The sequence below is a fragment of the Phycodurus eques genome, chromosome 13 (genome assembly GCF_024500275.1).
Source record: "Phycodurus eques isolate BA_2022a chromosome 13, UOR_Pequ_1.1, whole genome shotgun sequence".
NCBI lineage: Eukaryota > Metazoa > Chordata > Actinopteri > Syngnathiformes > Syngnathidae > Phycodurus > Phycodurus eques.
In genome coordinates this window covers 20,273,486-20,290,630 of record NC_084537.1, presented here as the reverse complement: position 1 = coordinate 20,290,630, position 17,145 = coordinate 20,273,486, and the positions used below count along the sequence as shown (strand labels likewise).

Below are 17,145 nucleotides of genomic sequence, written 5' to 3'. Positions count from 1 at the left end.
TTCTCTCTCGCTCTGTCTCTCTCTCTCTCTCTCTCTCTCTCTCTCTCTCTCCTAAGAGGTATGGTAGCTGTACAGTGGGCGGTTGGGAGGGGAGGACATCGCTAGATATCTTTAACAGCACATGACTCCTCCTACTTAGGAAGAATTTTCAGCATCGTAAGCTCAGAGTTGGTGTGACAAACTCCTGTCGGAATCTATTCTGGTTTTGCTGGCTAATAATTTCTAGGAAGAAAAAAAAAAAGATTTTATCGAGACGTCAAAAATATCATGGGAAACAGCACAGGAGTGATTGTGTGTATTGAGTACCGACAAGTCATTAAATCAATGCCGCTGCCTTTTCATTTTGTAGATGCTTATTTAATCAGGCACAGAAAGACGAAGCCCATAATGAGCACATGTACACGCGCATGCGCGCACACACAGACCAAAGAATTTAAAGTTCCCCTTATTAACACCATCTGACATTTAGTTCCAGAATTTTTTTTCCTCTTTAATGTCCCCGTCTGATCATGCGTCGGCGAGCGCTCTCTAGGCACTTTCCCTTTCATTTGAGATGCTAATAGCGCAACAGTCATACAGCTCTTAAATGTCACTTCATATTCAGGATTTCACTTTTTTGGGCTCCATATATAGTAATGTAGTGCAAGCCTCAACCAAATTATTCAATTTTATTCCCTTCAACTGAGGACTTGTATCACGCCATGTTCCCTCTAATAGACGGGGGTCACCAGGTGTGTCATCCATCAAAGATAAACATCTCCCACAAAAAGACACCCATTAAGAAACGTAGCGGGTAATTATCTGTTCCTTGAAGGTTTGTTCACAGGGGTTAACCGCTGAGCCCATTTGCTGCTGACCAGCATCACCCACCCGGCAGGCAAACAGTCTTCCAGGCGAACTGAAAAGTGTGGAGTCAAAATAAGAAAAAGAAAAGATTATTCACTTACACAGAGAAGGTGTCGTTGTTAAAAAATCCAGAAGACTCTAAAATGCTGTGTTTAAGTCCCAGGGAGCGATATGCAAATGAGTTCCTCTCAAGTCCTTTTTAGTTTGTTTTCAAATCAAATCAAATGTTTTTCCCATTAAAACCTAAAACAAATTGAGCAATGACAGGTTGTATGATTTATTTACCAGTGCACTTCCTGGACAGGGAGTTATGTTACTATGGCATAGTCTACCACGAAGGTACGCTCACTGAGCAGTTATCCATAAGTCATAGCTACAGTAAATATTTGTCTAAAAAAAATTTTGAAATGAATTTTTTTTTTTAACCCCTTTAAGGTAAGAAATATGAAACAAAATAAAAGCTAGTAAGGAGGGCGACGATATTGCCTTCTTCTGCCATGTGACCAGATATTTTTACAGCGCTGCGCAAACTAGTTCATTCTGCACCAGTCGTAATTTCAAAACCTCATGTTGATCACGACACAAACCAAGGACACCTGCTATACCATGTGTCAAACCTACAGCCCGTGAGCAAGAACAGGCCCACTAGGAGGTACAATCTGGCCGACAGAATGAATTTGAAACTGAAAAAACACATCAGACGTGGTGGTGTTGGGGACGAATGATAATTTTGAGGATTATTATGCTCATGTAGAAAATGGAATGGAAATAATTCCTAGGTCTTCATAAATTGATTACATTTTAAAGTGCAAAGTTTTGTGCCTTAAAATACATTAACTGTGGTCAGTTATTGTGCACACACTGACGCAAATATTTTATCAAAAAACCTGGGGTAGTTTTGTAAATAGATTTTTTTTTTTTTCTGCATGAAAGGAGCTTTTGTGCAGTAGCTGTACCTAGTCGGGAGGTTGGTAACTGACAGTTTTAATTCAACCTCTTGGCAAATAATGTAAGACATATGTCAAAATTTAAGACATTTCTGGCACGTTGAGAAAGTAAAAGAAAATCTGATGATGCGGGTCTGCGACAGACAACTGACACACAGCTATCAGTTTAGAGTATCCTTGTAAAACAAACTTGTAAAAACTCAATTCTGTAGGGCTCTATGGGGCAATGCATGTTCCCCAAAACCATCTCGAGTACTATTAAACACAGAGCGGTTACACATGGAGGTGAGTGTCATGTGAGCGATCACCAAATATTGAATAATTTGCGTGTCGTCAGATGGGGGAGGTAATCATAAGCTATAACAGCACCGTAGACGCCAAATGATGCATTAATTCTATTGTTACAGCAGTGTCTCTGGATATGGAGAGCCATCACAAAAATCTATCCAATTATAACTGCGAGCCAGAGTAAGCCACCACATCTCCAAGAGACGCATTACGACCGCCACTTGTTAGATAATTACCCTCTGGCTAATTTTGGCCGCTGGTGCTGCTAAGGGCTCCGAAGGACTCCAGCCTCCAACACAGACTCGACGTGGCCATTTGTGAAAATCCTCATTTTGTCCCACTCCCACCATGAAACACTACCAGGCCATTACACCTCCAGGAAAATTGCTAAACACATGGAGTTGATTCCAGTTTTTCTGCAAGAAGAAGAACTGATGTCCAAAGTCACTGTGTCTCAATACTTTTGTTAATGAAATGACAGTAGTGCCTTGAGGTAAGAATGACCCAACTTGCGTGTTTTGGCTGATTTTTTGCTTTGACTTGTGAGCAAAATTTTAGATACGAGCACTAAACGATGACAGTTCACTCACTTCACAGCAAGCAGCAGTTTGGCAGCCTGTGTTATAAAGCTTTAACAACAGATATTTGAAAAGAAACGGTGCATCAGCATATGTAAACAAACAAAAAAATAATACATGCATATATTTTTTATCCTCTGTGAAAAGCAAATATTACTCCATCTTACTGAGTCAAGTAGAGTAGTTGTGAAACTCTTCTTCGTTTGTGCATGACTGTATTATACTGCCACCCCGGTAGCCAAATCACACACCATAAGTATTCACAATGAATTAATAATGGTGCACAAACTGTTTAATTCACATTCTATCAAATTATGGAATGTTATTACTATGTATTTCCAAAGTACAATAGTATAGGGTGCTATTTTTCTTATTTAAAAAACGTGTTCCCATTTAATGCATTTGGTATTATACAATGCATTTTAGGAGTTACCGAGGACATTGCATAACACACTCAGCTATGAGAGTGTGCGTCTGTCTTTTGTTTTCATCGTGCTTTAGTCAACTGTGTGATGGGTATTCAATTTGAACTGCGTCAATGCAGGGTTGTTTTTTACGTAGACCTGCTAAAGACAAAAAAAAAATAGCAAGCAGTTGAAGGTGAATACGCTCTATTGGAAGAACACGCAATATCATAATACAATAAGGCAGAGTAATATGGATTAAACAAGTACTGCATAATTGTTTTATTACAATACTGGGAAGCCTGTTTTGATAAGGACAAAGGTCCACTTTCCTCTGTAACGAACAATAAACTACCTCTACTTCAATTGCTTCTATAGAGAAGTTGAGTCTGGAGTGTCTGCCCACCCATCCAACTATCGGATCCACTAATTTGGATGTGTAATTCTGCGGCTTGGTGTTGAAGTACTTTCTCCACGAGTGATACTTTTGTTTTAGGGCACTCATTGTTTTCTTCACACTGTGGGCTCCCGCTTCCACAAGTTAGAAGCAACTCATCTCATCACAGTCCCCTAGTATTGAGAAATATGTCCTCAACATTGAACCGCAGTAGAGGGTGGTGAGGTGAACAGTGGCTCATTTGCATGAGACAGAACCACCCCCTCAAAACAGGGGCTTAAAAAAAATACGGTAAAATTACGGTAATTCTTCATGAAATCATGTCACAACTGTTAAGACAGTTTAAAATTGTGGGGGAAAAAATTATTAAAAGAGAACGGATGTTTGACTGATTTATTACATTTGACTAAACGTTATATTTTTGTCTTGGTTAGTTTTTCTACATGGTTTCAATATGAATCAGAGAGGGATAAGTAACCCACACATCTGTATTAGCGTGTAATTTATTACTTGCGTAATTGTGTAAAATTAATTGTTGATTCATAGAGTCTTGAAACAACAGCAATAAAAGGCGCTGTCGATTTACTCAGCTGATTAAGGGTTCTCCTGTTAAAATAATATTTAATTATGTTTAGAATATTATATATACAGTGCACCCCCCTATTCGCGGGGGAGAGGGACTGAGCCCTGCCGCGAGTTAGTAAAATACACAAGTAATTGACATCCACCGAAAAAGGTTAGCAATTTCCTACAGATGCCATAAGATCACAGCAAAGCACTTTTTTTCCCCTATTAGACAAGGCCATGACCTGACGAAATGAAGCTCCTGCCCTGACTTGAACATAGTTCCTTAGCACCAAGATGCCACAAGATGGAGCCAAAGCAAAAATAAATTTTATATATTAGACATGGCTTTGGCCTGAGCACAAAACAGGAAATAAGTGAGTTTTTCAGCAAATAACATGAGATAGGTTCCCCCTAACCTTAACCCTGTTTTATTTTAAATCAGCGACAAGGCAAATGCCTAACTGGGAATATGGGGGGTGCGTTGGCGTTTACTGTATGTGAATCTGAGTCACATTCACACAATGGTAAAACCCTTCATACAGTATGATGCTGACAATGACAGTGGCATCGAAACAGGAGTTCAGGATTCTTACATCAATAATTGTTCGATTGATCGCAAAATTGCTAATGCAGCATAAAAATACATTTCGCCTTCTGGTGAAGTTGCACTTAATACACTGTCATGCAGTCTGACGCCTGAATTGTTTTCAATGCCTGGGTCCATTTTTACAGACACGTGATGTGCAAAACCTGCTCAGAGAGGTGTCGCCAGCCGCCATATCTCTGCCGAATCCTTGTCAAGGTTCTATTTTTTTTTTCCCAAGGGTCATTACAAAGGGGGCAACTCGCTGTCGCTAAGCAACGGTGGGACCTTTCAGACATGACAGATGCATTACGCCGGGACAGTGACAAGGGGTTAATATGGCAAATAACACTCATTAGGCTGCGAGTTCTCAGTAGAGACAGTGTTGTTACTTCCCTCCGTGACAGTGGCAACGAGCAGAATAACGCGACTGTGACAGAATACATTCAGCCTGTATTAAAATTGTTGGAACTAACATACATCTGCTTGCTTTAGCTTTGAACCCAGTGAGATCAGTGCAAACACCAAATGAAGTGAATCCTGTAGAACAACTTGAGCAAAGAGAAACTTCTGCGTTTTGGAGCATGAACTTGCAAGCATTTGAAAATGGATTTTCAAAAAAAAGGTAAAAGTTTTGACAATGGCACGGTTACCATTTCAACATAAATTTCCAATATTATTTGTTAGTCTTTATAGTGCAGCATCAATAGACTGGCATAAAAAAATCGATGTCGCTCTTCGTAGAGTGAAGCTCAGAAAACAACTTGAAACCGGTTCTTTTAACTCAGAACTGATCAAAATGAGCGTGAGAGATCATTAGATATAACACCAGAAATAATCAAATTTTATGTAATTTGTCCACAAGCTATAATTTATTAATTACAAATATATCTTTGTTCATCTAGCTACGCCAGCAACATATAATGAGAGGCAAAACAATTAAATACTCTTCACTTAATGGCAGAAGGTAAACCTTTGGATCCACCAATTGTCGTTCATACAACAGAATAAGATCTTTGTGTTCAATTGAACTGGCCCAGAGTTCACACTTAGCAGGTCAATTTGTGAGCAAATTTAGATGAGCATTACTTCGGTATTCATACTTTTTGTAACATTTTTGTTTGGTGGTGTGCCACAGAATTTTTCTAACTTAAAATGGGTGTCTTGGTTCAATAGAGACTTGAAAACACATGTAAACGTAAACTTAGTATAAACAGTGATATTTACAGTCTTATGGTACTGAATTTCCCTTATACATGGTACTGCAGTTTCCTCTGCATAATGCTGTTTTCCCATGTGCAATATCTTGTTTATTAAAGCTGTTAATGGTGGTTTAGTCTTCTTGGTTTATTATGTTTTAGATCCCTTGCTTGGCACTTGACTGTGCACAGTGAGCAGTTAGTATGTTATTGTTTTTTTTGGGGGGGCGGAGGGTTGCATTAGGAAGAAGTACGAGAATTTAGCTTCAGTGTGTCTCTCAATACTAACTAAGTCAATGGTAAGTCTATTCATGTTGTTTTTCTAAAAACATTACTCTGGTCAAAAGTATAAACGTGGGTTCATCCAGAAATCGACTCGCAGTTTGTAAAGCGTCTTTACGTCTTTACAATCGCTTTACAACATGACAATAAGACAATCAAACAGCAAAAACAAACTCATTAGAGGTTTCTGCAAGACAGTGGAACGAAACAAGCCTTTTCAGTCCCCACACTGCTGTCACCACAGTGACACAGTCTTGTAATTACGACACCGAGAGACCAGGCACCTTCCTTCTCCCCTGCTAAATGCTCATTAAAGGTACATTTTAAAAAGGTAATGTTGGGAACCTGGGGGAACTATCTGGCAAACAGTCACATGTGACACCAGCTGCAGCAACATCCTAACGGAAACATGGCCAAACAAATGTAAAGGACGGCTAACGATTTTTGGGGAAGATACAGATCGTCAGCAGTGTTGGTTCAACAGAACATACAAATTAGAAAATGTTTATAAGACATGTGAGTCTAGCTCACCACCACACATTTCCTTCCCGGTGGACTTAAACTGCAAGTTAATCTGTCACGTTCGGATGACGCCAAAACTGTCTGGCTAATGAGCAGATGCATTCCCCCCATTGAGGTTTCAACCACTATGAAAAAAAACTGTTTCAAAATAACAGTGACAGTTGCACAGTAGATGTTGCATGTTAACAACATAAAATGCTAAATGTAAAATGCTCGGCCAAAAAAAAGCTGTTTGGTCCATTCCTGTGAATATTCTCATTCATCCAGGTCATTTCATTCTCAGGGAGAACACTTCAGTACGTACCCAAGGCCTAGAGGACTCTGCATCTTTTTGCACAATTGTCAAAAAAAAATTTTTTTAAATACCGGCATTACCAGATAACTAGCAACCTTTTATTGTTCAGTGACTGTTTCGTTTTTTGTCAATGTCTTTATGTCTCAAAAGTGTTCTCTGTCAATTGACTGTCTGTTGTTGTACTAGAGCAGCTCCAATTACCGGAGACAAATTCCTTGTGTGTTTTTTGGACACACTTGGCAAATAAAGATGATTCTGATTCAATTCACACAGAGTACAATAAAGGAACAAAAAATAATGGTGCTTATCTTTTGTGTAAACAGGAACACATTTAATGGCAAAAACATGCTAATTGCTAGAAGTACATTCTATAATAAATAAAATCAAATAAACTATGTACAGAATTAAAATGATTTAATATACAAGCAATTTAAATTTATTTTAGAAGTGGAAGAATGTTTTGTTTTTTTAGGAAATGAAGCACGCTGATACCGCAACAGTAGCAGTTTAAACAGTGAATTATTCTGCTACAAAAACACAAATGGCTTGTGAGAAAATGCCACTAGAGTAGTGTTGTCAAAATACCAAAACGTTGATTTTGATAATATACCTGCATTCATTAACTCGATAGACGTACTGAAACAATACCGCAGCAAAAAAGGTATTGGAATAATAGCAGGGCTACCACTCAAAAAGGCTTAATATCGGACCCTGATGCTCTATTTTTGGCCTCTATAAACCCCCAAGGGGACGATCTGGCTGCTATGCCGTGGCCGAACTAGAGGGGGCCTCCTCCTTGGTTTTGTTCTATTCCCTGCACAGCTTTTTATCCCTCAGAGACCATTTCGGAAGCAGAGTGTCTACTTGGTCTCATCGGATTGGTTGTGGTGCTTTGCTACTTTGTCAGGCAACATCCATATACTGTACACTATTTAAATCCAGTCAGAGTGGAATATTTTGGTTGAACTCAAAATTGTACTGCTTTTGACAGGTTTCAAGATTTCTGAGGTGTGTTTTTGAGCTGGACAAGTTCCAGCATAGCGGTGCATTAGAGTGTTTTGTTTGTCTCATTACTATGCCGGACCAATTATAATGCGGCACACCTTATGTGTGCACAGAGTTCCAAAATCTATAAATGTTGTTGGGTGACTTTAATGAGCGCTCCACTTGACTGACTGGGAGCATTTCCTGCCGACACGTTACTTATATAGAGGAAGGCGGACGTGACTGAGGACAGCATGCGGACGTAAAGGGGCAAGGGTGCGTGTGACAGAGGTCAACAAATCCATGGTTCACAAGTGGAGGAAGTAGGAAAACGAGCTTGGCCAAGTCAAGAAGACTAAGCTGAGTTTCCGCAATAGATTAATGAGCAAAGAACAGCCGGGAGAAGGGTCTCTACAGTCACCATTCGACTGAGGGCAATGACTCGGAGCTTGCCATCATCCCAGGAGGCTTGACGAAGGAACTCCAACCGCTGGACATCGGCGTAAACAGGGCATTCAAAGGGAAGTTGTAAGTTCCAAAAAATAACGTGAGTTCATTGTTAAATACTTCAATAAAGTACAACCGAACTCAGTTTTGCTTCTGCTGCCTTTTTAAAAACATTGTTTTAGCGTGCATGCATGCTACCGCATGTTTTAGGCTAGCGTATGTTTTACCATGCCTGCGCCAAACATGTATGTGTTAAATACAGAAATATACCCCATAACTGAGACTGCGCCTTTTAATATGGTGTGCCTTATGGTCGTGAAAATACGGTACACTTCTTCAAGAGGCATGCTGTCAACTAGACTTTAACCACATCAATCTTTAAAGTCCTTTCAGACTAAATCCAATATTGAATCAAAAGTAATTTCCCTGCTATAGGCCAACATAATTTATTCAGGAAGCAAAATAAATGTATGAAGTTGAGACATGTAATGGGAGTCTCCTGTTTGCACAACACTAACAACAGTATTGATAATGTACACATTTTTCTTGAAAGAATGACTGAAACTGCAACCTTGAGAAGACATCCACTCCAAAGGAAATGTGCATAAAAATGTACTTTCACCTCCAAGGACTTTACTTTTGTCCTTAAAATTATATCTTTTGGCACCTTCACCATCCATGTCATTCTCAAGAATCCCTATTGGAATATGGTCGTACTTAACAACAATCGTGCTAGAGTTCGCTTTAACTTAAGCTAACATGAAGTGTGAACACAGTTCAAAAGTTACCCTTTGAGACAGGCTATCAAAGATTTGACTGTGGAGTATCTGCACCATTTGCACAATCAACATTGTCCCAGATTATCACGCTACTAGTCACTTTAAACTGCATACACTCCTTGAAGTCTCGGCACCCTTTGCACAGTGGTCATTGCACCGGACTACTTCTATATTAGTCATTCAAACTGCTCTAAGTGCTAGAGGACTCTGCATCTTCTTGCACAATTGTCAAAAAAATTAAAAATAAATTGTACAGACATTACCAGATAACTAGCATCCCTTTATTGCTCAGTGACTGTTTTTGTCAAAGTCTTAATGTCTCAAAAGTGTTCTGTCAATTGACTGTCTGTTGTCGTACTCCAACTACCGGAGACATATTGCTTGTGTGTTTTTTGGACATACTTGGCAAATAAAGATTATTCTGATTCTGATTTCAGGCTTTAGAACTGACACCATTTTTAATCAGTTCTCAATTTATTGTTTATTTGTATTACAACAGCCTGCCATACTTGGCAGCGGCTAATAATTCTCTTGGGGTCCATACAGACAACACTTAATTAAAAATGAAGCAATTAACCCATACACTGACTTTTCAGTGGCGAGTCCTCATAAATAATCAAACGATGACATGCTCCGCCCACATTATAGATGGTGAAGGCAAAAATGCTTTTCAATTGGCATCGCCCATCTGTCTAGAATACCTGCTTCAAATTTGGGGCTCATTTGGGCAAATTCTCACAGAGGATTTTGTCAAAGTTCGATCCCAGAATTTCATCCAAAATTACTGCCCTAACCAAAATGGCAGACTTCATGATCAATTTTGTGCAAGGGCCATTGGAACTTTTTTGTGCATTCTGTTGTCATAATTTTATCTCAATTAGTGGAACTGGTATAGGGGCTATACTGAGTGAGTTTTGACCATTAATGTTGGAGACCATAATAAAATGTGTCCACCAAAACACAGACGTTTGCAAAAATTGGTGAGTATTCGGGCATGCAGAGACCTTCCAAAAGGTTATAATAATAAACTTCAATTATAAAAAAAAAATACAACAAGCAGTCTCCAAATTAAAGAGTGACTTTCTGCAAAAATAAATAGGTGTTGCAATGAGCTGGTTAAAAACAGCACTTTTTAAAAAGTTCATCTTACTGATGACATCCTCCATTTTAGAAAAGCTGAGATTTCACAAGAACAATACCAGTATTTTCATCAAATTTGTCTTACGCCAACCAAATTGGCTCCGGTGCTAAACCAGTTTTGGTGCCGAACCGGTGTTACAGTAACTTCTGTGCTCGTTCCCTTAAGAACCAACTAAGCACCCGGTTGCTCCTCCAAGGGCTGGGGAACTACAGCGTGATGGTTTTCGTGACTCTAAACTGGTTCCTCCTCAGTAAGTGATTAAAACGCAAAGCACTGGTGCTAGGTTGGGCATTAGGACTGGAATCACTTTGGTGGGAACCTAGTTCACCAAAACAACACAATTAATTTGTTTTGTTTTTTTTAATGTCTTATATAAACAGCCCCTAAATCAGTGAACTGTCTTCCATGCAGTTGTAGGTCATTGAAATTTAAACACCACGGGGAATGTCTGATACAGAGTTAGGAAGGAGACACCTCAACACACAGGAGCATCACCGGTCTGGGGAGAGGAAAAACTCAGTGGGAATCTGTGCTGCAACATGGTCATAGAAACGCCACTGAGGAGGCTGTATTTGAGGAGTCATCCAGGGAGAGGCCTTTCCCTCTGGGCCTGAGGGCGTTTGAGGCAGCAGCGGTCGAGAGAATGGGTTGCAAACAGTGCAGTCATCCAAAATGTAGGAGGATGTGGAGGAGTGGAATGGATTGGCTAAATAAGACAATTTTTACCTCAAAGCGGACATTTAGGTATTATATTAGGATTTGTGTTGCTTTAATTAGAAAATGACTTAGTTATATTTGTATTATTGTAATGTGCCTGTCTCGTAATGGCTTGTTCAGCCCTTAGCACGCCCGAATGACGTAAACAGACCCTTCATGAGATCTTCGGTCACGGAGAAATGCCACGAGTAGACAAAGTTGAGTTTGAATTGAATTACTACATGACATATGAATTATGAAAAGCAATTAATTTTAAGAAACCCAAAAACAATGTTAATCGGGTGTTCTGACTACACATACCATGTATTCTAGTTGTGGTTATTTGCCAAAACATTTTTTTTCAATATATTTTAGAGTTGTACAGTGATACAATTATATTTTTGCTCAACATTATCATACCGTCAGAATCTGACCCATACCCAACATCCACAAAGTCCTACACAAAGCGACAAGTCCTGCAAACTGGAGTTACAAACATTTGGAGAGAGATTATCCCAATCTAACACTTTTTGGTTTACTGAGGCTATCAATCTTAGCACACCAGCTCAACTTCCTTTCTTTAACTTTAAGAGTGTACAACAAAGCACGTACAGTACTAGTGACGGTAGTGCTTATTTCAGTCTCAAGGACAGCTCCGCAGTGAGGGCTAGTGGAGAAATGTCGCATGCATTGAGGTTGGCCTTCAAAAGGAGCGCGGTATTCATCCGGTGAATGGCTACTTTCAAGGAGAATATGCAAAACCCTACCTCTGAAGTGACCATTTGCTCTCATCTGCAGATGCAAACACGCAGCCAGCCAGCCGCAAGAAATAACACAACAGTTGTATGCGGGAGAAACAGAACGTTCCCAGAAAATTTGATTTGTCTTGACAAAAGGTTTTTTTGTTCGATTTTTTGTTTTTCTTTGCCAAGTGGAGTGCAAAGGAGCTGAGCTCTTGGGCTCGTCTCCTCTGAGGGTCCTTTTCCTGTTTCCATGATAACAGTTTTGGCACTCGGTAATTGTGATGATTTTATTTGAAGGCGAACCTCTGCGTGACCTTCAGCTGATGAGTAAACAACAAAAACATGTAAGTGCTTCATACTTGAGCGTTTCCACTTTGACAGAGAGAATGCTGGCCCTTTTAAATCACCTTCACTGTCTTTCCAAACAAAAAAATGATTTCATTGTTCAATTCTACTTGCTTAAAATAAAAAAAATTAAGAAACCATGCATACATTACATGCATACCTTTACGAGGTACACAACACAATGGACACTAATCAGGTGGGAGCACTGCATTTGAAAAACCAACCAAGGTTACTCGGTAAACAAATATAGTGCAACTCAGCCTGTCTGGCAGTACAGCAAACTCATTTGAAATGGAATTTAACAATATAATGTAGTGTACGTTTTCAGAGGGTATTTTTTAAACAACAACAAAAAAAAAAGCTTAATTGTTCTTAAAGTATATGAAAGTGGGTGGCGAATTATCAATAGGAAAATGCAGGTTCCAGGGTGATAATGTTAGAAAACCACTGGTTTAGAGCCATTGCTTAACTTAAAATTGTCCATATCCTCTGATTTCAGCCTCTCGACAGTAAATATTATCTGATTTCTGTAGCCCCTCCATAAAAGCAAACTGATTATCTTTCCCCATTTTCTGGCAAACTTACCCAGGAACCAGTAGCTGAAACATAATCAACTTATGGGTTAAAAAAATATATATATATATCGTTATATGCAGACGTAGTATGAATTACCTGCAAGTGACGTAGTTGAACCTGAAGCAGCCTGAGAAGTGTATATCATTAGCCCTTCGTATTAATCAGTACCGGTACCAAAGAAGCAGCTCTTCGTTTAAAAAAATAAAAATAAATAAAAATAAGGGGGAATTGGGGAGTACAACAACACTCACTCCCTCTTGTGTGATATAGCTTAACTTTTATTTGGCTATGTTTAATTATAAAATAATACCAAATAAACAACAATAATCAGTCAATAAACTAATCGGGATAAAAATTATTTTGCAATAAGCTTTGACGCAAAATAAATTTGTATCAGATTATTATTATATTGGCCGGCACGGTGGACGACATGTTAGCACATCTGCCTCACAGTTCTGGGCATTGGGGTTCAAATCCCGGCCCCGCCTGTGTGGAGTTCGCATGTTCTCCCTGTGCCTGGGTGGCACTCCGGTTTCCTCCCACATCCCAAAAACATGCGTGGTAGGTGGATTGAAGACTCTAAATTGCCCATAGGTGTGAATGTGAGTGCAAATTATTTTTTGTTTCCAAGTGCCCTGTAATTGCCTGGCAACCGGTTCAGGGTGTACCCCGCCTCCCGCCTTAAGATAAATGGGGTAGGCTCCAGCAGCCCGAGACCCTAGTGAGGATAAGCGGTAAAAAAAAAAAGGATGGATATTATTATACTGGTGGAGTGCCAACTCGTGCAAGTGAAATTAATTATTGAATGATCTGCCTATTCTAAAAAAATGGTCAGGAGTAAATTAACCAGTGGTAAATACATTAAATAGGTGGTTGATTTACTTTAAATAAAAAATAAATGAAAAAAATATAAACATTTAATGTTATTTGACCTATTGTATTTATCCGTTATTTAACCTAAAATAAAATGTAAAAATATTTTTTCATGTAAATTCGACATTTTATGAACTAATTATTTAATTATTTAATCGACTATTGATTCATTAATAATAACCATTACAAATATTAAAATGAGAATGGATATTTATTTTTCTTAACCTAACACATTTCCGAATCTTGAACGATGAGGCAAGTTTTCGAGAGAAACAGGTGGGCAAGGTTCCAGGTACTCACCGTTCGGTTTGTTCGGTTGGACCTCGACTGACTTCTTAGCTCCGTCTGAGTCCTGCCGGCTCAGGACCTCCGCGAGCAACAGCCGGGAAGTCTGTCGGGCGGCTTGGCTGGGAGGCTTGCGACTACTTTTCCTGGCCGACTCGGGCGCAGAGTGGCTCTCCGGCTCCGAGCCCACTTTGACCAGCGCGTGGCGTGTCCTCGTCAGGGCGGAAGTCACGGAGCCCATCGCCGGGCGGGAGGGGGGGGGGGGGAGCGAGAAAAAGAAAAAGGGATGCCCAATTTTAGCTAAAAGACGCTGTTGCGATTCAAGTCTTCAGCTGAGAGGTTAGGTCAACCCCCCCCGCCGTGACATTTTGCCTCTAATGGCGGCGGAGCGTGATTCGAAGCGAGGCACAACAGAGTTCAACCGGGTCATGTCTTCGTCTCCCTCGATGTGCTTTTCCGCCGCAGACGCGTCACTCGCGGAGAAAGTTGCCCCGTCAACAAACCCCGCTCCCGAGGGAGCACCCAGCTCCGGAAGTGAGCCATTTTTTAATCCACCGGCAAGAGTTATTATTAAGAGGTACATAACAGATCTTATACAAGACTTAACTTGACAACAGGTGAGCTGACTTTAATTGATTGACCCAAGCCTCGTCTGGGGTAGATATCGCGAGCTTTGGTGTGCCGATACACAAATATTACACGAAAATACATTGGAAAAATATTAACACTACTAGGGCTACCTTCTGGCTCGTTTTGTAGCACAAAAACATGGCATCTTTAGGTGTCATACTGGTTTGATACTCGTTTTTAGGTACACTTGAGAAATGAAGATGAAAAATAACACAAATTGGGGGGAAAATATGAAGTATAATAAAAAAATAGAAAGTATTAAATGAGTGTGTTGATGTGTTGAGTAGATCCGCCTCACACTTCCGAGTTTAGTGGTTCAAATCTGTGAATCTTGCTTGGGATTTCACCAGGTTTTATCATTTCCTCCCACTTTCCCAATGCATGAATATTACGTTAATTGAAGATTCTAAATGTCCTGTGGTGTGCATGTGAGTGTGACTGCGCGTTATATGTGCCCTGCGACCAGTTTAGTGTATAGTGTTATTCCAGAAGTGTTTAATAATGTACAACCACAATTCCAATGAAGTTTGGACGTTGTTAAACATAAATAAAAACAGAATACAATGATTTGCAAATCATGTTCAACCTATATTTAATTGAATCCACTACAAAGACCAGATATTTAATGTCGAAACTGATAAAACTTTGTTTTTAGATAATCATGAATTTAGAATTTTATGGCTGCAACATGTTCCAAAAAAGCTGAGACAGGGTCATGTTTACCACTGTGTTACATCACCTTTTCTTTTAACAGCAGTCAATAAACATTTGGGAAGTGAGGACACTAATTGTTGAAGCTTTGGAGGTGGAATTCTTTCCCATTCTTGCTTGATGTACAGCTTCAGCTGTTCAACAGTCCGGGGTCTCCGTTTTTACGCTTCATAATGCGCCACACATTTTCAATGGTAGACAGGTCTGGACTGCAGGCAGGCCAGTCTAGTACCCGCACTCTTTTACTACGAAGCCACGCTGTTGTAACACATGCAGAATGTGGTTTGGCATTGTCTTGCTGAAATAAGAAGGGGCGTCCATGAAAAGACGTTGCTTAGATGGCAGCATATGTTTCTCCAAAACCTGTATGTACCTTTCAGCATTAATGGTGCCTTCACAGATGTGTAAGTTACCCATGCCATTGGCACTAACACAGCCCCATACCATCACAGATCCTGGCTTTTGAACTTTGCGTCTATAACAGTCCGAATGGTTCTTTTCCTCTTTGGCCCGGAGGACACGACCCAGAGAAGCCGGCGGCTTTGTTGATAAATCGCTTTTGCTTTGCATAGTAGAGTTTCAAGTTGCACTTACGGATGTAGCGCCGAACTGTATTTACTGACATTGGTTTTCTGAGGTCGGTACGGTGGGCGGCTGGTTAGAGCGTCAGCCTCACAGTTCTGAGTTCAATCCCCGGCCCCGCCTGTGTGGAGTTTGCATGTTCTCCCCGTGCCTGCGTGGGTTTTCTCCGGACACTCCGGTTTCCTCCCACATCCCAAAAACATGCATGAATTGGAGACTCTTAATTGCCCGTAGGTGTGAATGTGAGTGCGAATGGTTGTTTGTTTCTATGTGCCCTGCGATTGGCTGGCAACCAGTACAGGGTGTACCCCGCCTCGTGCCCGATGATAGCTGGGATAGGCTCCAACACGCCCGCGACCCTTGTGAGGAGAAGCGGCTCAGAAAATGGATGCATGGATGGGTTTTCTGAAGTGTGCCTGAGCCCATGTGATGATATCCTTTACATATTGATGTCGGTTTTTGATGCAGTGCTGCCTGAAGGATCAAAGGTCACAGGCATTCAATGTTGCTTTTTGGCCTTGCCGCTTACATGCAGTGATTTCTCCAGATTCTCTGAACCTTTTGTTGATATTATGGACCGTAGATGTTGAAATCCCTAAATTCCTTACAATTGTACGTTGAGAAACATTGTCCTTAAACTGTTCGACTATTTTCTCACGCACTTGTTCACAAAGAGATGAAAGCTCCTTTTATACCCAATCATGGTACCCACCTGTCCCCAATGAGCCTGTTCACCTGTGCGATGTTCCAAACCGGTGTTTGATGAGCATTCATCAACTTTCTCAGTCTTTTTTGCCACCAGTCCCAGCTTTTTTGGAATGTGTTGCAGCCATAAAATTCTAAGTTAATGATTATTTGCGAAAAACAATCAAGTTTATCAGTTTGAACATTAAATATCTTGTCTTCAATTAAATATAGGTTGAACTTGATTTTCAAATCATTGTATTCTGTTTTTATTTATGTTTAACACAAGGTCCCAACGTCATTGGAATTGGGGTTGTATTATAGCAAGACAAGAAATCCAATAGGTGTGTATTTCCATCCATCCATCCATTTTCTGAGCCGCTTCTCCTCACTAGGGTCGCGGGCGTGCTGGAGCCTATCCCGGCTGTCATCGGGCAGGAGGCGGGGTACACCCTGAACTGGTTGCCAGCCAATCGCAGGGCACATTGAAACAGACAACCATTCGCACTCACAGTCATGCCTACGGGCAATTTAGAGTCTCCAATGAATGCATGTTTTTGGGATGTGGGAGGAAACCCACGCAGGCACGGGGAGAACATGCAAACTCCACACAGGCGGGGCCGGGGATTGAACCTGGGTCCTCAGACCTGCGAGGCTGACGCTCTAACCAGTCGTTTACCGTGCCGCTAAGTGTGTATTTGTATAATATAATTATTAATAATTGAGGGATTATGATGGAAGCATATTACAGGCGTTATTGA

The 17,145-nt window shown here is 40.4% G+C and overlaps 1 protein-coding gene across 2 annotated transcripts in view; it reads right to left on the bottom strand.

Annotated features, from left to right (window-relative positions):
* Nucleotides 1-14,245, bottom strand: part of pde1cb (phosphodiesterase 1C, calmodulin-dependent b) — a 100,503-nt gene extending 86,258 nt beyond the window's left edge. For both annotated transcript variants that reach the window (XM_061693862.1, XM_061693863.1), the window contains exon 1: nucleotides 13,793-14,245. In XM_061693862.1, the coding sequence (XP_061549846.1) occupies nucleotides 13,793-14,018 (226 nt within the window). In that variant the 5' untranslated portion in view covers nucleotides 14,019-14,245. The remainder of the gene's footprint in view (nucleotides 1-13,792) is intronic.
* Nucleotides 14,246-17,145: the final 2,900 nt, after the last annotated feature.